Genomic DNA, 23,384 nt, shown 5'->3' with positions numbered 1-23,384 from the left:
CGGGTCTCGAACCCGCGGGCTCAGGCAATCCACTCACCTCAGCCTCCCAAAGGCGCGGGATTATAGGCTGAGCCACTGAGCCCGGCTATTTGCATTCTTTTTACTCATAATAAGATGGAACTTGGCAAATGACAGAGGCTGGCCTAAGGAGGTTTTCTGATTCCCTGCTAAATTCCATGCTAGGACATATCCTGATTTTCCTTGTTCTGCCTCTGTCTTATACCTAAAGGGGAGATTCCTCATCTTCCTCATGGTTCAAGGTTCCAGAGCTGAATGGCTCACCTGGGGTGAATATTAGTCTCCCAGGGTTGCCATGATAAAGTGTACAAACTGGTGGCTTAAAACAACACAGATTTTTACTTTCATGCTTCTGGAGGCGAAAAGTCTAAAACAAAGATGTCAGTAAGCTATGCTCCCTCAGAAGGCTGCATCACTTTAGTCTCTGCCTCTGACATGTTATGGCCTTCTCTCCCTTGCATCTGTGTCTCTGCTGGTGTCTCTCTTCTTCCTCCTAGGACACAAGCCACACTGAAGTAAGGGCCCACTCTACTCCAATATAACTTCATTTAACTTGTGTCTTCATTACATCTGCAAAGACCTTATTTCTAAATAAAGTCACATTCACAGATCTCCAGGGTTAGGACTTGAGCAAATCTTTTGCATGGGGTACAATTCAGCCTGCAATAGGGTATGACATAGGGTTTGCTCACAGACTGGCTGAGCCTGGGAAACCACACCAAGTGGGAATGTTGTTTACTGCTTTCTCTGGAACAGAAATGGTGGCACCTGGGGCCAGCCCAGCCCCACTCTTTTCTCTCTTCTGAGGTCCCAAGGAGCCGGTTCTGCCCCAGTATCTAAAAAGAAACACAAAAAGCCAGGAAGCATGATTTTTAACAAATGAGACCTTAAGTAGAGGATTTACAGATGCCACTTGTCCTCCTTCATAGCACATCTGCAGTCTACGCTGGAAAGGAACAAGAAGACTTTGGCTGACCCTACTTGGAAGCACAGGCATAGTGTATTAATCCCAGAATTATCTGGAGAAGGAAAAATCAATACATACCCCTTCCAGGGCTCTCAGTCTCACTGTGGACGTGTCCTCAAATGTGTCCATCACTGTGGCTAGGTCTGACTCCCTCTCTTTCAACCTTTCCCCTCCCTATGGTCCTCAGGGTACAGCCTGTTCCTGGTGGCAGCCCATGAGTTTGGACACGCTATGGGGCTGGAGCACTCCCAGGACCCTGGGGCCCTGATGGCGCCAATTTACACCTACACCAAGAACTTCCGCCTGTCCCAGGATGACATCAAGGGCATTCAAGAACTCTATGGTAAACCTCAGCTTGAGGCTTCTGGGCAGGGTCTGGGGAGGTCAAGCAGCCTGGGATGGAGGCCCGGGGGTGAGATCAGCAAGGTCCCATCTGTCCAGGACAGGAGGCAGGAGTGTTAACCTGGGCTTCAGGCTTCAGAATGACACCCCAAGGGGATGTTGGGAATAACCCTTTCCTGTCCAAACAACATTAGTATCCGTGCCCCTCTTGGCTCCCTGTTTCTAGGACTCTCCATTTTCTATGCGAGTAAACTGAGGCCCTAGAAATGTAACCCTTCTGGCCCAGGGTCACACAGGTTTAAGCAACTGAGTAGGGCTTAGGATCCAGGAGAGGTAGCTAAATACAGGACAGCATTTTTCATGATACAGGGTGAAAGTTTCTAGTTTTCATGTTTTTATTTCAGTATGTAATAGAAACATAACAACTGGTGCCTTAAATCACTGATTTATGTATTGTTAGTGCTTACAGTGAGGCCAGAATTTTAAAAGTCAATCCATTTTTTAAAAATTAAGTATTCAATGGTCCTAATGGTACCTGGACCAAACCAAAATAGTTCAAGTCATACTTGACTGATGAAGTTGGAGGAAGACTGAACTCACAAAAGAACCCAAAGTCTGAAATAAGAGGTGTCAGATTCAAGTGTGGCCTCTGCCAACCACCTGCTGCAAGAGATTTAACAAGTTTTTGTCTCTCTGGACTCAGTTTTCTCATCTCTAAATTGGGGCTGGTTATGGTGAGGAGTGAAGGAATTACTCCTTGAGAAAGTGCCCCCCCCAACTGCCCAACTCTCTAATGGACATAAGAATCTGAACTTTGGGTTTGAGTCCTTGGGTAAGTCACTCAACCTTCCTGGCCCTCAGTTTTTTCATCTGTAAAATGGTGTAATAATGATACCTTCCTCCCAGGGATATAGAGAGGACTGATTCAGGTGATGTCTGAAGAGCACGTACAGAGTACAAAGGGCCACAGGGTCCTGGTTTCTCTCCAAGTCTGGGCCTCTTCCCTTTATCTTCTTGGGCTTTACACTAAGGCAGAACACTATTTCAACCCTTAGCAGGTTGGGTGGACAGTGCTAGGGGCTCAGCCTGGAGGGAAGAATCCTTGGAGCTGGGGCGAGACTAAGGTCAGGTATGCTCCCTCAGGGGCCTCCCCTGACACTGATGTTGACACTGGCACCGGCCCCACCCCCACACTGGGACCTGTCACTCCTGAGATCTGCAAACAGGACATTGTCTTTGATGGTATCGCTCAGATCCGTGGTGAGATCTTCTTCTTCAAGGATCGGTGAGTGCAGGAGCTTGCTTCATGTCCTTCTTACCTTCTGTTCTCTGCCCTCTCCCCATTATTCTTGTGCTCCTACCTTGGCTGAGGACCCCACTGGAACTTCACAAAATGACCTGCTTTAGGCAGTTTTTGCTGAGTGTCAGACAACTTCCAGATCCTAGCGATTTAGCACCCAAGCATTTCATTTGTTCCCTCATAATCTGTGGGTCTACTGGGTGTCTTGGTTTCCAGTTTAGTTTGGGTTGAGGTGCAATCTGCATGTCACTCATTCTTCTGAGATTAGTTATGGCAGATGACAGGGTCCAAGAGACCAAGTCAAACCATACAAGCACATTTAAAGCCTCTACTCACATTATATTTGAGAATATTCCGTTGCCTAAAGCAGGTAACATGGCCAATCCCAACAGATTCCCGCAGTTATTCTAATGGGAAACAGGCATAGAGAACTGATGGTAATACATGGCCAAATGAAAGCAATGTGGTTAGAGAAGCATTGGCTTAATGCTTTTGTGGGCATGTCCCAGTCCAGGAGAGCTTCACAGACAAGGCAGCATTTCAGCAGAGACCTTAAAGAAAAGCAAGATTCTGCTGGATGGTGATGGGGGGTGGGACAGGTTGGGAGGGTGTTTGGGACAGGGAGAACTGAAAAGTCAAGCCACAGAGATGTGAATGTTCCTGGCTTAGTGGAATAGAGAGCCTGGCAAGGCTAGAAGATACTCCATAAACTTTCAGGAAGGGCTCCTCCTATTCCAGGTGCTGGAATGCAGGTGCCCTGCTTTTCATAGGGTCTGCTGTTCAGTAGGAAGATGGCAAGGATGCAGTGAGAGATGAAACTCAGAATGCAATAAGAAGTCAGGTCCCATCAGGCCTCGAATGCCCAAGCCAGGATGTGTAACAGACAATGTCAGTGCTGACCTGCAGCCCTCATTTCAGGGGATCCTTATCCTGGTGCACTTCCCACTGAGGAAGCCCTGACCACACAGGCAGAGCTAAGATGTGTGGACCCAGGAAAGGGCACAGAGCCCAGAACCAGGCTGGAAACATCCCTGGCCTCCATAACACAATTTCTTTTAAAAAGTTGACAAGTGTTTAATGAGCTCTTTGAATTGATTAGTAAATATTTAAACACCAACAGTGTGCAAAAGTTGATGCTATACATTTAGGGGAACAAGAAGGACAGTATTACTGAGTGATTAAATTTAGGCTTTCGAGTCAGATCTGGATTGGAATTTTAGTAATAAAATTTATGATACCTTCCTATATTAGGATGCTTTGCTGCAAATAACAGACATCCCTCTTCCCTCCCACACACATACCAAACTCAACCCAGCTTAAACAGTGGAAATTGCTCTCACAGGGTACAAAGTCCAGGAGTAGAGCTGCCTGTAGGGGTAGAGAGAGTGTCAGTAACTTGATGTCTTTGTCCACTGCCATCCTCTGTACTGACTTCATTCCAAGGCTGGATCCATCTCATGGTCACAAGAAATCTGCCAGTGGCAATTGGGACAACAATCCCTGCCTATCTCAAGCAGGAGAGAGAGAGACACACATACACACAAACAGATCCCCAGATGTGAAATGCAAGTCTAACTGTTTACTCTTATCATGCCAGTGCAAGTTATTATGCAATTGCTGAATCAACAATAGTTGCCAGGGAATGCTAAGTCTGATTGGCTTAGAACTACTGTCCTAAAAATTTGGCGTGCACTGGAATCATTTGAAAGGCTTGCTAAAACACAGATTCTGAGTCCCACGCCCAAATACTCTGATCTATATATCTCAGAAAGGACCCAATCATTTTCATTTCTTGCAACAGTTCCCAGGGTGGTAACGATGGCTGCTGATCTGGGGACCACATTTTGAGAACCAGTGGTTTGGACCAATCAGTATCTACTCCTAGATGGGGGCTGGGGACACAGGATGGAAGGAAGTGAAGGATGGATCATAAATGTGGAGTTATGGGAGGACCATAGAGGATAGATGCTGGGTAGACCACCAGGAATGCATATTAGCATACAATATTGTGAGGATTAAATTATAAGCACTTGGTACTTAGTAGGCCCTCAATAAATGATAGTTCTTACTCATGCCAAAATTCATGATTCCGTTCCATTTCAATTCAGGAAATGCTTTTGAGTGCCATCAGCTCCTGCCTCAGTTGGCTTCTAATCAAATAGGAGAGAGAAGAAAAACAAACAAACATGGCTATTTCAGGCACTCAGTGTTGATGAATTTGAGAGACTTACAGCAAGGGAATACTGTATGGACAGAGGTAGTCAGGGAAGGTTTTCTGGAGGAGGTAGAGGGGAAGAGCAAGGGGAGATGCCTCTCAGCTCTGCTATCTTCAAGAGGGGCACTCTGCCCATTCTCCAGTCCTTCTCCAGCCTTCCTTTGGATCTTGCTTCCCCATGGAATCATTGCTGGGTTGTTTCTGGGTGGTCTTGGGGGCACATGTGGTTAGAGCTGTAGAGTGACTAAAGGTGTGGTTTCTTGTGTCCCCTGCCTACCCCTAGGTTCATTTGGAGGACAGTGACACCACGGGACAAGCCCATGGGGCCCCTGCTGGTGGCCACATTCTGGCCCGAGCTCCCGGAAAAGATTGATGCTGTGTATGAAGCCCCACAAGAGGAGAAGGCTGTGTTCTTTGCAGGTGCGTGGGAAGCATCCTATCTTGGCCCTCGGCTCACGGGGCTCTGAGCCAGGACCCCTGCCTGATCCATGTTCACCCCCTCCCAAGTCACAGTTCCTGTGCACCTGTTGGCGCTCCCTCTCCTTTACTGATCCATTCTTTCAACATCATTTCCCAATGTGTGAGATTCACCTGGGACATTAATTCAGACACTCACCATCAAATAGCATTAACCCACAGTGAATATTTCATTTTCTTTTCATTCCTCTTTAATCTTTCTGATTCCTTTTCTAGAAGAAAATAATTCTCTCTCAGTTTAGTGTTGGTGTGTTCCTAACACCTTTCTAGTGCTAGAAGAGCCAAACTTTAACATTTTTGACTGATTTGTTATTTTAAATTTTAAACATAAGTTTATTTGAAAAGATGTCGTGAGTTATGATAGGGTGGCATTTCAAACCAGAACATAAATTATTTAATAAATGGTACTTAAACCTCCAAATGTTTAAAATAAATTTATTTTTAGCCTGGACACGGTGGCTCATGCCTGTAATCCCAGAACTTTGGGAGACCGAGGCAAGAGGATTGCTTGATTCCAGGAGTCTGAAATCAGCCTGGACAACATAGCAAAACCTCTCTACAAAAAAAAATTAAAAAGTTAGCCATGCATGGTAGGGTGTGCCTGTAGTCCTAGTTACTCAGGGGGTGGACTTGGAAGGATCTCCTGAGTCCAAGAAGTCGAGGCTGTGGTGAGCTGTGATTGTGCCATTGCATTCTAGCTTGGGTGACAGAGTAGATCCCTGACTCAAAACATTTTATTTTTAAAAGATTTCAAAATGAATTCACTGAAAGCAAATATTAAGTAAATAATAATAAAAAGAGTCTCTAGAAGTGGTAGAAATTTTCAAGGTAGGTTCTGTATGGCTAAAACTTAGAAGCCCTGCTCATTCAACCTACTTAGCTTTGCTGGGCCCTAGGGATACAACCCCTGCCCTCATGTTGTTCACAGACTTCTCAGGGAGACAGACAAGACTGTCGTGCAGGAGTGCAGAAAGGACTGTGATGGGGGCACTGAGGGGATCCCCACCCTGGTCTGAGGTGGGATCTCAAGAAAGGTTTTCTAGAAGACATAAAGTTTCCAGACTGTGGGTGTTTACGGTTCTACCCCGGTGACTCCTATTTCCTCTATCCATAGTGATCATGGGTCCTGGCCAGGGCCTGGCTAGGAGCCCCACTGGCTCCCAAGTCACCTTTTTGTGCAAATTAGGAAACAGTGCCTCTCCATGGCAGGCCTGGCTCTTAGAGGGTATGACTTGGTGAGAGAACATGGGCTGGCTTTGTCCCCCTTCTATAATTAGCTTTTTATTTATTTATTTATTTTTTGAGTTGGAGTCTCACTCTGTCACCCAGACTGGAGTGCAGTGGCTGCTCCCGGCCACTGCAGGCTCGACCTGCTGGGCTCCCACGATCCTTCTGGCTCAGCCTTCCAAGTAGCTGGAACTACAAGCGCGCACTCCCACACCCGGCTAGTGTTTGATTTATTGTAGAGATGAGGGCTTACCAAGTTGCCCAGGTGGGCCTCAAACCCGTGTGCTGAGGCAATCCACTCACCTCAGCCTCCCAAAGTGCTGGGATTACAGGCTGAGCCACTGAGCCTGGCTTATAATTAGCTTCTAAAACCCTATATATGAGCCCTGATTCTGGGCACTGAGCCCAGGAGTGAACAGGAACCTGTACCCTGTTGAGAGTGGCCGCAGTAAGGTCAGCTGGCAGACCGATGATGGGAGGAACAAGCTGGCTTGGGGGGTTTCAGCATCAGCCACCAACACAGACTATGTTTGCTTCCACCCCAGGGAATGAGTACTGGGTCTACTCAGCCAGCACCCTGGAGCGAGGATACCCCAAGCCGCTGACCAGTCTGGGATTGCCCCCTGATGTTCAACGAGTGGATGCTGCCTTTAACTGGAGCAAGAACAAGAAGACGTACATCTTTGCTGGAGACAAATTCTGGAGGTAAGGGAGGGTGGTGGATGGGACAGTTGTGTGGATATAGAGAAGACTTGCTGAGGTATCATGCCTCCTGAGTCAAGTTCAAAGGTTGGTGGGCATTGGATGCCCTCTATCTGGTCTCCAACCTAACAGGGCGGCAGTCCCTCTGAGAAGTCCTCAAAAGATGAACCTCGTTCACGTTGCTAATATAATTCTGGTCAGACTCTCCTTTCCCTTTTCTTATTTTTTTGAGTTGTAGTCTCACTCCATCGCCCAGACTGGAGTGCAGTGGCACACTCCTGGCCACCACAGCCTCGACCTGTTGGGCTCTGGCGATCCTTCCGCCTCAGCATTCCAAGTAGCTGGAACTACAGGCGTGTGCTATCACGCCCGGCTAATGTTTCATTTATTGTAGAGATGAGTTGCCCGGGTGGGTCTCGAACCCGCAAGTTCAGGCAATCCACTCACCTCGGCCTCCCAAAGCACTGGGATTACAGGCTGAGCCACTGAGCCCAGCTCCTTTCCCTTTTCAGAAGTCTTTTGTTGGGGCCCATGTTTGATCTGGAGCTTCACATTTTGGGGTGACTCACTAAAAAAAATGGGGTAATAAAATTTTAAAGATAAAAGCTGCTACCACTGACATTGTGTGCTAGATGCTATCCCAAGGGCTCTTTAAAGTGGGTATTATTGTCATTATAATTCCCATTTTACAGATGAGGAAACTTGGGTTCAGAAAGGTTATGTAATTAGCTTAAGGTCACACAGCCAGGTAGTGACAGGTTGGCGTTTGAATCCTAGCATTTTGGCTCCAGGAGAACATACTAGTCTTCACTATACTTTACCTAGAGTAGTGGGATTCCAAGACATGGTAGTGGTGGAGGCAGGGATGGCAAAGAGGAAAATATGAAGAAGTCTGAGAAATGGGGGCACCAGCTGTCCACAGGAGCCAGCATCCACATCAGGCCCTTTGGAAGCAGCAGGCACCTTCTGGCATATGCACAACAGGCCCAGTGGCTGTGGGCACAGGCTGGCAAGAGAGTTGTTTGGAAGCAAGCAACTCTCTGCTCCGGGTCATCAACAGGGAAGGTTCCAATTCTGAGAGGTCACGGTCAGGGCCAAGGGGCTCGATATCCAGGAATGACCAGGGAAGGATAGCCCAAACCTCAGGAGTTTGGTTATAATTCTTCACACTTTACAGATAAGGAAACCGAGGTTCAAAGAAATTAAGTGATTGTCCAAATTATTGATATGTAAGTGTGTAGTCACAGAGCCCAGATTATAGCTGCTTCTCCTGTCTTCTACCCTCCAGACCATATGGTCAGTGGGGAAGGAGTAGTTGGGGCACAAAGGCTTTCCGGGTATCTTTCCATCCCCTCCCTCCTTGTGTCCCAAATTCCTTCTGTGGCTGCCACTACATCTGCCACTGCATTCCTACCCAGGAACTACTTAGCGGGCACTCCCTGAGGCTTTTGTCTCCCATCCCTAAAATAATCCTGCTTCCTTCCCGAGGCCTCTATTTCTAACTCCCCACTGACCCCGCCCCCAGCTGCCCTGCATTCAGAAGCTGTTTATATCTCAAGCCTGACCATGTCAGGGTGGAATTCCAGACATATTGCTAAGACACTTAGCAACCTAAGCTGATTGGTATCTCAAGCCTCAATAAAGAAAACAGTCAGGCAGGAAACCACGGAGCAGGCTTTCCACCCACAGGCTCCAGACACTCAGGGCACATGCCTGGACTCTGAATGGCATCGCAGCCTTGCAGGCGCTTAAATCTTAGGGTCGTGGGCAGTGAGAGACAGAGTCACTGTAATGTGAAACTTAGAATCAAGTAGCTCTGGTGTTTCTGAATTATGCTGTTGGGAGGACTTTTGTAATCATTCTTCCACACACCCTATGGATGTAAACACACAAGAGCAGACGGGTCCATGTGTGACCATGACACACACACAATGGCATGCAGGCCGTGCAGTGCCTTGCTGGGTTTCTGGGCAGACTTCTATGCCTCCCAATTTTTCCCCATAACAACGCTATCTCTCAAAACGAGGACCAGGACGGACAGCCTGCTCTACGGAGAAACCTCCCTGTGACCCCTTAAAAGGGGAAGAGCTGAAGAGCCTATTAGAGGCTTTGAGCTGACTCCTAGAGGAGAGAGGAGATCTCTCTTCCAGGAGAGGTGGTGAATAAGCCTGTGATGCTGGCCCAGGTATGGAATCTGCAGAGGCCTTAGAAGCATCCTTGCTGGAGAAGGAGAGTGTAAGAGAGATGGAGGGTGAGTGCCAGGGAGTGCCACTAAGCCCAGAAGCATACAGTCAACATCTCCGATGTGCCAGGCACTTGGCTAGGTGCTGTGGAGACTGGTCAAGAAGTAGTCACTCCCCACCCACATGGAGTATACAGTAGGGTGAGGGAAAGAAACAAACACATTTGAAACAAATAGTGGTGGCTTTCCGTTCAGGGGCTGTACTGCAGCCCAGGCCTGTATTTCCGACTTAAAGTAGATACCATTATTAGACCCCTTTCCCACGTGTGGAAACTGAGGTTAAAGTGGCTCCAGGATGCACACTGGAAAAGCTGGGACACAAATGTCTATGTTCCTACACCTGCTCTACACTGCAACTCCTACAGCTGCAGAGAAGTACCAGAGTGTCACAGAGAAGCCTTTCAAAGCAGTGTCCCAGCAGGTAGGAGACACTGTTCACAGAGACTATGGGGAGAAAGTGAAGATATGCACATCTTCTGATGCCATGATGCTTCTACTCTTTCTCGATGAAAAGAACTTGGAATTAGATCCCTTCTCTGAGTCTCAGTTTCCTTACTATGAAATGGGGCTGATTTCTGCCCTTCCCACCTTGTGTGTGTAGAATAAGAAAAAAAAAGAGGGTGGGTTCAGGGATGGGACACATATTTCCATCCTAACCCTAGGGAATGTACACACATAGTTTGAGGGGTCAGTGGAGGTGACATGGATGGAAAGGTTGGGATTTTGAGCTAGGGGACTTGGTTTTGGTGACCCAGGTCATTAGAAAGCATGTCAGATTTTGCAAGGAGTCTTAATGAGGCAGCTGGGATGAATGAAGGCTTTGCTGGCAGTTCTCTGGGTAATAGTTGAGGGGGTGCAGGGGGAGGGAGACCCCTAGAAGGAAGCATAGCTAAAGTTGCTAGAGTCCGGTGGAGGTGGGAAGGCTAGCTGTGGGGAGGAAGAGAGCCCGCTAGGAGGTGCTGTGGAGCACAGCTTGGCTGTCACCAGGATGGTACTGAAACACAGATGTATTTAAGGAATTAGCTCTACAAGGGGGCAAGACTTGATCTTGTTTACCGAACTCTCACAGGCACATAGCGGGAACTCATTAAATATTGATAAAATAATGAAATGGAGAAGCAAATCCAAAATAGTCACAGCATTTTGAAAGTTCTTCAAAGAGTTAAAAAGACAGAGGTATTGCTAGCCAGAGAGAATAACGTGCCAAGTAATGCCCAAGGTATTTACCTGAATGAAAGGTGGGGCCCAGAATTGCTATGCTCCTGGAGAGCTACAGCCAGAACTGAGTTGGCACGTGGTCCACTCTGACCAATAGGCACTCACATGCACCACCTTGCATTATAACCTCTCTGCCCCAGCCATGGTCATTTCTCAGGGTATGGGTTGTCATCACTTAGCAGATGAAGAAGCAGCAATTTGCCCAAGCCACATAGTGAAAGAATGATGGGGCAGGACCCTATCCCTGGGCTTCTAGTCCAGAGCTCCTCAGATTACAGCAGGGATCCATTTATAAGGGAAGTAACATGCCCTAAATACCTACTAAGTATTTATCAGATGTGGGGATAGATGCTTTGCATCTGCTATTTTATCTAATGTATGCATTAAACTAACTATACTACATTAAGCATGACCCCATTTCACAGCAGATAAAAGTGAGGCTCAGAGTGCAACTTACAGCCCTGGAACCAGGCAGGCCTGGATTGGACTACCACTTAGAAGCTGGGAGCTCTTTGAAAGCATCTGGTCTATAAAATGGTTATTACAGTAATAATGTGTCATAGGATTGTTGTAAAGATTGAATGAGAAAGTGTATAGAAAGTGATTAGCATACTGTTTGGCATGTAGTAAGTACTTCATAAATGTTAAGCATTAATCACAAGATTGTTTTTATGGAATTATCCAGTCATGCAATTAGTTAAGTAGCCGAATTGGGCTTCAGAACCAGGTATGACTCCGTGCCCTTCCACTATAGCCACAAGCCTCCCTGAAGGGTTAGATCTGGTTTCTCAGGCCACCCAGGAGACATCAGAGGGTCCTCCTGTTCAGGTTTGGGGAGAAGTGACCTTTAGCAAGGCCCTGCTCATCCATCGTGTCCATTTTTTCACAGATACAATGAGGTGAAAAAGAAAATGGATCCTGGCTTCCCCAAGCTCATCGCAGATGCCTGGAACGCCATCCCTGATAACCTGGATGCTGTTGTGGACCTGCAGGGCAGTGGTGAGCCACCCAGGCCTCTCTCCGCTTTCTAGGACTCCCCACCCCTAGCCAGGCCCAGCTCCCTGCAAGCACACACTCCCTCATTGTGCAGGGCAGGCATGCGGCGCCCGGGAAAACAAACCAACCCCTTCAGCCCAGTGCTGGGAAGGCATCCAGACTCCTGACCTCTCCTCCTTGGCCTGGCTCCAGGAAGTAAGACCCAAAAAGGCTTCTCACAGCTGCGGGGCCTTGAGCCAGGGCAGGGGAGGACAGGAGGCCAGAGTGAGTGGGGAAGGAACATGGGCTCTGTGCCCTGGATTCATTCTGGGGTTTGATCCAGGCCCTTTTGGGTTTTGCAGGAGGCCTGTGACCGCCTCTCATTAGTAGAAGGATGGTTCCATTTGAGACAAGGCAAACTTTGTCACGCTCTATTGCTCATGTGGCAAAGATTCCCCACTCAGTTTGTCCCTGGTCCCTTGCTGAGTAAAACACAACCAGTAGCAGCAAGGGACAGAATTCAAAGTTTGAAAACCATATTTCTGAGGAAGCTTCTGTGAGCTCTCTAGGGCCTGGAAATGAGTCCAGTTTGACTTTTTAGAGATTTCAATTAAATTCCGGAGATTATTTTGAGCTCCTACAGTATGCTAATTGCAGAGCCCTGCTAAAGACTTTTAGCACTCCCGTGGCTAAAAGTCTTCCATGTCCAAAAAAAACAGTATACAATCAGGTGCTAGATAAAGAAGTCTCTTCAAGAATTAACATCTATTGAGTACCTACCACGTACTAGGGTTTTAAAAGAAACAAATGAGATCATGTATGTCACAAGTCACAAATTCCAAAACCTCTACAGGCCAGGCAGGTAGCACACATGAATGAAGCACGCAGGGGCATACAGTAGGGAATGGAGGGGTGTGCGGTGAAACACAGAACACATGGCTCAATTACAGAGGACAGCTGCTTCTCAGCTTTGGGTGATTACTGGCTTGCAGAAACAGGGACCCAATGTTTTTAGATATTCTAGTTGGGGTTTTTTTTTGGTTTTTTTTTTTGAGTTGTAGTCTCACTCTTTGTTGCCCAGGCTGGAGTGCAGTAGCATGCTCACAGCCACCACAGCCTCGACCTGCTGGGCTTAGGCGATCCTTCCGCCTCAGCCTTCCAAGTAGCTGGAACTACAGATGCATGCTACCACGCCCGGGTAGTTTTTTGTGATTTATTGTAGAGACGAGGTGTCAAACCCCCAGGCTCAGGCAATCCTCTCGCCTTGGCCTTCCAAAGTGCTGGGATTACAGGCTGAGCCACCACACCTGGCCTCTAGCTGTTTATAAAAGAAGCCAGAAATTTGTATTTTCATGTGATTTTTTCCAGATGTTTACATGTTGGCAACTTATTCAGGTTTAAAGACAAAACAAAACAAAAAACTTGTGTGAGCCAAGTAAAACCCATCTGTGGGCCTGATAAGACTGGAAGCTTCCTGTTTAGCCACCTTTGGTATATGGAATGTTCTTAGTCTGGTTCCTGTGCTAAGTGGAGTTATTGTCATTACTGATGGCATGTTATCTAATATAATTCTCACCACAAACCCTAAGAACACATGGCTAAGAGGTTGGTATCTTTATCCTCATCCTAGAGATGAGCAAACAGGGACTAAGAGAGCTTTCTTCCACAGCCATCTCCCTTCCTCCCATCCAGAGGGGGCTCTTTTGGTTTAGAAGCTTCTTTCCTATGCCAGGTAGACTTTCAAAGCTCCCAGGAACCTTCTGTGCACCAGAATGTCAGGATCGGGTGGTCACAGCCTCTCTTCTTTCTCTGTTCCAGGTCACAGCTACTTCTTCAAGGGTGCATATTACCTGAAGCTGGAGAACCAAAGTCTGAAGAGCGTGAAGTTTGGAAGCATCAAATCTGACTGGCTAGGCTGCTGAGCTGGCCCTGGCTCCCACAGGCCCTTCCTCTCCACTGCCTTCCGCACACCAGGCCCTGAGCACCAGAGAAGGACTGGAAGGGGCCTGGCAGCCCTGCCTTTATCTCTGTAGTTAATCAGCATTCTCACCCTCACCTGGTAATTTAAGAGTCCAGAAAGCAGCTCCACCCTGTGCCCAAGAATAGGTGCTGATTATACCCCTTCCAGGTGCCCCTTGCCTCTCCAATCCCACCAACCCTCAGAGCCAACCCTAAAGAGATACTTGGATATTTTCAACGCAGCCCTGCTTCAGGCTGCCCTGGTGCTGTCACACTTCAGGCTCTTCTCCCTCCACAACCTTCTGTGGCTCACAGCACCCTCAGAGAGCCAATGGAGACTCTTGAAGGAGGGCATGGGTAGCCCAGCAGCCTGGCATGGGGCAGTGGGATAAGGGCATGGCCAGGTGGCCACCCCAGACACCTGGATTTTCACTGCTGGCTGCCTTAGACCATTTCCTACATTAGCAATTTGCTTTGTATGAACTTTGTTCTTTTCTTTTGGTCTTTTTACTTTTCCACTTTGAAATTGCATTTCTTGACAGAAGGACTCAGGTTGTCTTGAAGTCACTGCAAAGCGCATCTCAGCCCACATAGCAATAGTTCCCTTTTTCACTCTATTTAGTCAGTCCCTACCCAGCTGCTTCCTCCACTGGATGGAGGAAAGTCAAGCCATGGATCCCTGCTCCGCCCTCACTGCCTCACCCGTCAACAGTTCCCCATGGGAAATGTCAACAAGTATGAATAAAGACACTGATTGAGTGGCAGTGTTTGCCATCTGTTTCAGTAGAGCCCTGAATGGGGCTACAGTGCCAGCCAGAAGAGGAAATTTGAAAAGTCCCAATCTCTGCTCCCTGCAGGGCACAGATGACGTCTGCTGCAAAGATTAGAGCTTCCAAAGTAAACAGCAAGAGAACCTCAGAGTGGGCAAGCTCTAGTCTCTCTGGCCTGTAGAAAGAACCCTGAAGTAGCAGCAATTCTGGTTTTATAGTTGTGGGGTATGTTCAAAGTTCACTTTCTGTCCGTTTCATTAGCAGTCATACCAATTCTAATGCAACTACTAGTAACAATGAACAACAATAACATTCCCCTCCATTAATAGAGTGATTACTCTGTGCCAGGCACTTTATGTGCATCGCCTAACGAGAAAGAGGCTATTATTAGCTCAATCTTATTGATGAAGAAGCTGAAGCTCAAAGAGAAGTGTTTTGCCCAGGATCTCATAGCTTTAGGTAACAGAAGCTGCATCAGAGTCAAAGGATGGCCTAGCAGAGGAGCCCTCAGCCCAGAATGTCTATCAGCAGCATTACCCTCTACTACCTCAAAACCACCCTAAGTAAACACACTTAGGGGAGAAATGTGTTTGCTTCTAAACACAGCTAGTATTAATGGATAAGCTCCTTACTCCTTCCTCCCATCCTATCCACCCCTAATCTCCTTTAAAGAAATTCTAGAACTACAGAAATTTAAGGTCTGGGGTTTTTGGAGGCTGTTTCTAGCTCCAGTAGTCTGATAGCATATTGATTCAGGTTTCTTTTGGTGGGGAAGGGAGTAAGGAGTGGACAAGACTCTAGAGGTGACCTTGGTGGGCTTGAAGTCATATTTTCTCTTTCCAGGGCCTGCCCTGGCTCACGTTCTTGAGAGCCCTGGAAAGACCAACTTTCATGCAGGTATCTGGTTAAAAGAGCTCAAGGCTCTGCTTGCCCATACTTGAAGACCTAGGTTGAAGAATCTTACATCATGGCTGAAATACAGTTATTGAGGTTCTCAGTTAAACAAAATTCAGCTGCGCCACAACATAGTAATTCCAAAAATGTTTCATTTCTTGAGTACTTTTCTGTGACCACTACATGTACATTAGTTAGTCCTTTGACTCAATGGAGTGAGAATTAATCTCCCATTCCTAGACAAGGAAACAAGCTCAGAGAGGTTATGTGACTAATCCAAGGCCACACATCTGTTTGATAGGCTTGGAAGATTATGAGATTCAGTAGACAAGTTTGGAGGAGCAGCTGTCCCAAGACTTGGGTGCAGATTCTCATGCTGGTCTACTTGCCTGCTATGAACAGAGTTGATCAATAAAGATGAGTTGTTAATGATCATCGTTTAACTCAGTCACTCTGGGTTTGATCAGCTGATCTCAGGTCCTGGGACAACCCCTACACCCTTCCCCCAATAGTACCCATATAGGTCCAAACAGGCCCTTGAACTTCCTCAGAGCGTAATGGAACCGCAACCCAAGTCATTTCCCTTTTCTGGGTCAGGTTCCTCATCTAGTGTGGAGGGTACCTTGTTTTTGCCTTTTCTAATAATTGAAGCTCAATTTTTCTCTGGAGAACTGTCTCTCCCTTGTCAGTCCATATGTTTTGAGTGAGACAGATTTTACCCCTGGTACCAATTTCTATACTGGGGTCCCTTCAGCTGTAAGTAACCAACAAACACCCAACTCAAACTGGTTTGCATGAACACAAAACATACTAGAGAGCAAACATACATAAAACCCACCCTGGATATATTAATTCACTTAATGGGACAGTCCAGGGGAAGTGGTTGCTCCTGACACTGCTTGATCCAGGTTCTGATTATCTGAGTTATGTTTACCCCATTTTACAGAGGGAGGCAACTGAGGTTCGTGGAGACATCGCTTGGCTAGCGTCACAGACCCAGCCAAATAGATGGAAATTCGAGGTCGACCTGACTCTAAAGCAGAGAACCCTACCGGACCACCCTTTCTGGGTCATTGCTCTGAAGGAAAAGCGCTCACCCTCAAGGGGGCGGGTATGTCGTCCAGGAGGAGGAGTCAGGCACCTGAGGGGCGGGGCCAGCTGAGAGGGCGGGGCAATGGCAGCCGGCGTCTAGGTAACTGCGGCGCCTGCGCGCAGAGGCCCCGAGCGGCGCCCCAGGCGGGGACTCCGGCGAGGCTCCGCTCCGGCGAGGCTCACCTCCGTCTCGGCTGCGGCGCTCGCCTGTGCTCTCCGTCGCCTGGGTCGGGTCCCGCGCCTGGCTCGGCGATGAACCGGTGCGCCGAGGCGGCGGCGGTGGCAGCCACAGTGCCGGGCGCGGGCGTCGGGGGCGCGGCGCTGCGGCCGTCCATGGTGCCTCGCCAGGCGTCCTTCTTCCAGCCGCCCGTGCCTAACCCCTTCGTGCAGCAGACGCACATCGGCGTGGCGAGGCGGATCCAGGTGAGGGGCGCGGGCCAGACGGGCGAGTGCGGCCGAGGGAGGGGGCGTGGGACCGGGCGGGAAGCTTGTCTGAGGGGGGCGCGGGTCAGACGGGGGGGGGCGGCCGAGAGGGTCGCGGGGCTGAGAGGGTAGGTTGTCGGAGTGGGACGTGGGTCTGAGAGGGGAGGGCGGCCGAGGAGCGTGTAGGTCTGACGTGGAAGGGGGTGGTTGAGGGGGCGTGAGTCTGATGGGACGGGTTGTCTGAGGGGGGCGTGAGTCGAGAGGGGAGGGCAGCGTAAGAGAGCGCGGGTCTGACGGAGGGGTGTTGTCTGAGAGGGGCGAGGGTCTGACAGGGGAGGTAATCCGAGAGGGGCGTGGGTCTGAGAGGAGAAGTTGCCTGCGGGTAGCCTGAATCTGAGAGGGGAGGGCGGCTGAGAGAGTGTGGGTCAGACGTGGGGGGGGGTTGAGGGGACGTGAGTCTGATGGGGCGGGATGTCTGGTGGGGGGCATGGGTCGAGAGGGGAGGGCAGCCGAAGAGAGCGCCGCGCGGTCTGACGGAGGGGCGTTGTCTGCGAGGGTCGTGAGTCTGACGAGGGGGTAATCCGAGAGGGGCGTGGGTCTGAGAAGGGAAGTTATCTGAGGGGAGCGCGGGTCTGAGAGGGGAGGGCGGCCGAGGAGAGTGTGGGTCTGACGGGGAGGGGGGAGGGCGGGGTTTGAGGGGGCGTGAGTCTGACCGGGCAGGCTGTCTGAGGGGGTCGTGTGGCCTAGAGAGGCGGGTGGCCGAGGAGAGCATGGGTGTGCCGGGGCGGTGGAGGAGGTTGTCTCAGAGGGGCCTGGGTCTGACGAGGGAGGTTACCCGAGGGGTCGTGGGCTTGAGGGTGGTAGTTGTCTGAGGGTGGCTGAAGAGAATGTGGGTCTGACGGGGAGGGCGGGATTTGAGGGGGCGTGGGTCTGACGGGGCAGCTTGTCTGAGTGGGCGTGGGGCTGAGAGGGAGGTTGTCTGAGGGGGAGGGGGTCGGCTGGGGGCGTGAGGCAGGGAAGCAACGGTGTCTGAGGAAGAAAGAGCTGTCGGCTCTGAGAGTCTGGGAGGAGAGGACTTCGGAGGGGCTCCGCATCTGAAAGGAGAGGAGATGTCAATGTGAGAATCGAGGACCTCTGGAGCCTGGTCTGAGGGGGTGCGTGAGAAGCAAGATGAGGGCCTGAGAGGATCCGAAACAGGAAGAGACCCGGAGGTCCGTGGGGGAGGAGACAGCCCTGCCTGGGGGGGGGGGGGGCTGCATCTGTGACAAACCTTGAGTTTGTGAACGTGTAGGGAACGAGTAGGCAGGTCTATGCAGGAAAGGGGTTTGGGGAGTCCTCCCCCCCCCGCAGGTGAAGGAGGGGAACGACTTTGGGATGCAAAGGGTGAGGGAGAAGGCAAAGAGCCGAGGTTGGAATTAGAATAACAGGTAAGACAGGGATGTTCTCGCTGAGCAGAAGCGTCGAGGGAGGGATATCCGAAGAGTCAACTTAAGGCACTCAAGAGTTTTTGGTCCTGAATCAATCTTCACCCCAAAACTGTTCCTAAATTCAAGGTTGAGGGGTAGCCCAGACTGTCATCCAATTTTTAAGTGGCTATACTATATACAAAGGAAGTTTTCTTTCCTTTCCTTTTTCTTGTAAAAGGCTGCTTTTACCATTAGCAGTTACACTTACTGTTTGTACTTTCTCTTTGCTGAAGTTAGTGATCAGAGAACAAGATAGACTCTGCAAGCTACATTTGACCTGTGTGTTCTGTAGGGGAAAAACGGTTTTGTTGTTTTCCTATCCATCTCACACATTTTTTTACTTTGGATTTGAAGTAGTGTGATTTTCGCAGTCTGTTTTTATGCACTGAGACCATTGCCCTCTCCAGTGGGGGCAGGTTAAATGCTGGACTAAGCGGCATGGAATAGTGGTTAGAGCAATGTTAGATGGGTGTCTGGTTGACAAAGGGTATCAGAGAGGAAGAAGATAAGGAATTTAGTAATACCTCTGCAAAGAAACTGAAAGCAAAGAAACTAGAAGTTTAAAAAATGGATTTTCATATCTTTAAATGCAGTAGATGTTCCCTTTATATCTTGAAATGTCTGAAACACTTCTAAATATATTGACCATCATTTAAAATTAAACTTAGTCTGTTTTAGTCAAACATTGACCATCATTTAAGATTAAACTTAGACTGTTTTAGTTGGTCATTTTTTTTCCCTTTTTTTTTTTTTTTGAGTTGGAGTCTCACTCTGTCGCTCAGGTGGGAGTGCAGTGGTACACTCACTGCCACTGCAGCCTGGACCTGCTGGGCTCAGGCGATCCTTCCACTTAAGCCTTCCAAGTAGCTGGAACTAAGGCATGCACCACCACGACTGGCTAATTTTTTGATTTATTATAGAGGTGAGGTCTCGCCAAGTTGCCCAGGCTGGTCTTGAACCCGTGGGTTCAGGCAATCCTCTCACCTCGGCCTCCCAAGATGCTGGGATTATAGGCATGAGCCACCGTGCCTGGCCTAAATCTATCATTCTTAAATGAAAGAATATTCATCTATTTGGCTTCATATCTTGGAGAGAGGATTAAAGTGGCATGTTTATAAATATTTATATTCTACCTTGAATAAAATATTAAGTTTTTCATTGTCTGACTGTTACTATTTAGAGAGCTCTTCCAAGTAATTCTATGAAAGCTGTAGTATAATGAGAGCTCTAGTATAACTAGTCAGTCAGAAGATCTGATCATTTATTAGTCATGTGACTTTGGCCAATCACTTAACCTCTTTGAACTACACTTTTCTCATTTGTTACATTGGAATAGCAATACTTCAAATAAGGGTTAAAATTAAGTGAAATAATGTGTTTAAAAGTCTGGAATTGTTTTCTGATCTTTAATATTGATAGTTGTTAGTTGTCTCCAAATTGTATACTGTACTTAAAATTTTCTACTTGGATAGCATTGAACATGGTCTGTGTATTAAAATCACTTTTTAAATTCATATAGACCAGAAATACCAGAGAAGTTTAATGGTTTGAATGGTCTGGGTATTTTTGAAATTTAAAAATCTTTATAAACCAAATATACCAAATACTTTAATGGCTTGAATGCTTTTGGTAAGGAGAAGATTTGGATAGGCATGGTTGAAAAACAATGTTGTCTGTATTATCCATTTTAAAAAATGGACATACTTTCATTTAAGTATGATTTTATGTGATTAATTCAGACTAGATTTAATCTTAAATGATGATAAATGTCTTGCTTAAAGATTGTTGTCCCTACATTTCACTGAGAAAGTTCAACAAGTACAAGTATATAATCCCATGTTTTAGTAATGCTTTGAAGGAAAACCAAAGAATAGTCCTCTGGTCCTAAACCAGGGAAAGTGAGGACCAGTTGGAGGTCCAAACTTCACCTGCACATAGATTACTTATGTACCTAATCCCAACTTGTATCCCACATCTCTATAATAAAATAAAGTAAAAAAATAATAATCCTGAATGAAGGTCTTCCTATAGAGACAACATGTTACCAAATGGAAATGTGATGGAGAGTCCTCTCAGTTGACTCTCCAAAGAGTCATCTCAAAGAGTTACCTCAAAATTAGTTAAGTGTTAAGAACTATTATTTGTCGCAAACTTTGAAAATGGCACAGAAAAAAAAAAGTTGCCCAATATTTGGAAATTTGTTCAATTAAAATTCATATTGGTTGTTCAGTGTACATATGAGTGAATCTTATGTTAATATGCTTTAACTCCATTCCAACTCTTTCTCCTATGCTGTGGTCCTTTCTTTCAGTCAGCGTTACTTCTTAGTATTCTGGTAATGAGACCTTTTAGAAGAGAATCTCAGGCAGTGACCTACTAGAGGGAGCTGGGAATTTTGGTCATCTCATCTCCACAGTACTGTTCCACAGCACACACCCATTCCATCACTCTACCCACTCCAAGTAAATATAACTTTATCTAAAAATAGAGTGCTTACCATGTACGCAGAGCTTCAAAAAACAACTACTGGATCCAAGATTCCTACTATATAATAGTTCTGAAATTCCTACTCTTCTTACCTTATATATATTTTATTTGATAGGAAATAGAGTGATAGAGAAGTTTAACTATATTAATAAGTCAGTTTTCAAGTGAAGAGTAATTTAACAGGGCTAGTTTTGGTCTCAGGAATGGTGGAGTAGCTTAATTCAGACAAACTTCCCACAGATAACAATGGTAATCCTAGCACTTTGGGAGGCTGAAGTGGGAGGGTCACTTGAGCCAGGTGTTCAACACCAGCCTGGACAACAAAGTAAGACCTCCCATTTCTAAAACAAACAAACAAAAAAGTTAAAAAATATATAAACCCCACTCAGGATATTAAATACTATATGGAGCACTATAGAACAAAGCAAACAAAAAAATCAGACAGAAACTTGAGAGCAAATAGTACTATACTTGAAAGTATAGTACCCTAGCTGGACTCGGTGGCTCAGCCTGTAATCCCGCATTTTGGGAGGCTGAGGTGAGTGAATTGCCTGAGCCCGCAGGTTCGAGACCTGCCTGGGCAATTTGGTGAGACCTCATCTCCACAATAAATCAAAAAATTAGCCGGGTGTGGTCACGCGTGCCTATAGTTCTAGCTACTTGGAAGGCTGAGGCAGAAGAATTGCCGGAGCCCAGCAGGTCGAGGCTATGGTGGCCGGGAGCAGCCACTGTACTCCAGTCTGGGTGACAGAGTGAGACTCCAACTCAAAAAAAAAAAAAAAGAAAGTATAGTACCTTGAAAGAATAGTACCTAGAAAATATATACTTGACACCATAGGAAAAGACTGCTAGAAAGCCTGTCTTAGTGGCCTGATCTATAAGAACACAGAGTGGCTAGAAATTGAGGGGAGAAATCCCAGAAAGGAGGAAGCTAGAAATGAAGGAGCCCCAAACTGGCATATAGATTTCTTTCAAATCCTTGGCTGATCCCTGAACTGTGCATTTACAAAAGAGCCTTCAAGGACCCTGGAGGAAAGTGACAGCAGGACAGATGAAAAAGCTGATCAGACGTTTTGACCGGTGAACCCCACTGGGAAAGCATAGTCAGAATTCCACCAAGTAAAAGGTAAACAGCTCAGGTTTTATACTGACCTCACAAAGGTGATATCTTAGGAGAAAAGCTATATCATAGGAATAAGGCTTCAGTCTAAGATTTAGAGAAAACTTCAAATTTTTCTTAACAATATATAAATCTAAGCCTTCACAAGATGAAGGTATTCAGCCACTATTTTACCTCCCTGCTAGGACAGAAATCAACATTCTTTAGAGAAAGATAACAGAATCCAGAATATCTGAAACGTATCATTTAAAATTATGAATATACTATGAAAGCAATATTAGAAATTCAAATAAATAGGAAAATGTGACCTATGACCAAGAGAAAAAGCAAGCAATAAAAAGATACCCTAAAATGACTAGATGTAGGACTTTGCAGATAAACACTTTCAAGTAGCTGTTATAAAAATGCTCAAGGACTTAAAGGAAAAAAGTATTATAGTGAGTGAATAGTTAGAGGGATCTTAGCAGGGAAATAGAAACTGTATAAGAGAACCAAATAGAAATCATAAAACTGAAAATTATTATATCTGAAATGAAAAATCCACAGAATGGGCTTAACAGTATAATGGAGATGGTTGAAAGAAAAAAAATCAGTGAACTTGGAGATAGGTCATCAGAAATTATTCAATCTAAAAGGCAGAATGAAAAAAAATTGAGATGGGACATCAGCAAAAATGGTGAAGTAAGGGTCTTTGAAAAACAATAAATCAAAAAATCAGCCTGGCGTGGTAGTGCATGCCTATAATTCCTCCGGCTACTTGGAAGGCTGAGGCGGAAGGATCGCCAGAGCCCAGCAGGTCGAGGCTGCGGTGGCCGGGAGCGGTCATTGCACTCCAGTCTGGGCGACCGAGTGAGACTCCAACTCAAAAAAAAAAAAAAAAAAGAAAATCATCTTTTCTATGACAGCAACAAAAGCACTGGCAAAAAAAATTTAAAAATAAAAATTGTCAGATCAACTTTGTCATAGCTTCCAACAATTCAAGGAACATTTATTCAATAATTCTGACTCTTGGCAAGGACAGTAAACATTGTGACAGTTTTTAACTTACCCTATTTTTATTCCTGTTGCTCAACTCTGTAGTAACCTTGAAAACCAATAGGCTGCAGTCATGGTGAAAACTAGCTAGCAACCTGGAAGCCACTAGAGGGGGAGGAATAGAGACATATTTAAAGCCCAGTTCCCAGAGTATTATCATTAGTTGGTCAGTCTGGTGGCTGTCTTGAAAACCTCATTTGCAAGGGTTTGTTGTTGTTGTTGTTTTTGAATTGGAATCTCACTCTGCTACCCAGGCTGGAGTGCAGAGTGCTCACCCGCAGCCTTGACCTGCTGAGCTCAGGTGATCCTTCCGCCTCAACCTTCCAAGTAGCTGGAACAACAGGCATGTGTCACTACACCCAGGTAATTTATTTGTTTGTTTGTTTGTTTGTGTAGAGGCAAGTTCTTGCCATGTTTCTCAGGCTGGTTTCGAACCCCTGAGTTGAGGCAATCCT

General features: G+C 46.8%; 2 protein-coding genes across 2 annotated transcripts in view; both read left to right on the top strand.

Moving 5' to 3' along the window:
- MMP2 (matrix metallopeptidase 2) overlaps positions 1-14,406 on the top strand; it is a 27,137-nt gene extending 12,731 nt beyond the window's left edge. Inside the window, exons 8-13 of the mRNA XM_008069957.2 lie at positions 1,173-1,328; positions 2,471-2,612; positions 5,126-5,262; positions 7,092-7,251; positions 11,598-11,707; positions 13,502-14,406. Of these exons, the coding sequence (XP_008068148.1) occupies positions 1,173-1,328; positions 2,471-2,612; positions 5,126-5,262; positions 7,092-7,251; positions 11,598-11,707; positions 13,502-13,605 (809 nt within the window). The 3' untranslated portion in view covers positions 13,606-14,406. The remainder of the gene's footprint in view (positions 1-1,172; positions 1,329-2,470; positions 2,613-5,125; positions 5,263-7,091; positions 7,252-11,597; positions 11,708-13,501) is intronic.
- A 2,089-nt stretch (positions 14,407-16,495) lies between these two features.
- The window catches only part of LPCAT2 (lysophosphatidylcholine acyltransferase 2), an 89,471-nt gene continuing 82,582 nt past the window's right edge, over positions 16,496-23,384 (top strand). Inside the window, exon 1 of the mRNA XM_008069956.1 lies at positions 16,496-16,821. Coding sequence (XP_008068147.1) covers positions 16,651-16,821 — 171 coding nt within the window. The 5' untranslated portion in view covers positions 16,496-16,650. The remainder of the gene's footprint in view (positions 16,822-23,384) is intronic.

Source organism: Carlito syrichta, unplaced genomic scaffold (genome assembly GCF_000164805.1).
Source record: "Carlito syrichta isolate Samal-C Ts95f unplaced genomic scaffold, Tarsius_syrichta-2.0.1 Scaffold312595, whole genome shotgun sequence".
Classification (NCBI taxonomy): Eukaryota; Metazoa; Chordata; class Mammalia; order Primates; family Tarsiidae; genus Carlito; species Carlito syrichta.
This window is presented reverse-complemented; position numbering and strand designations above follow the sequence as displayed.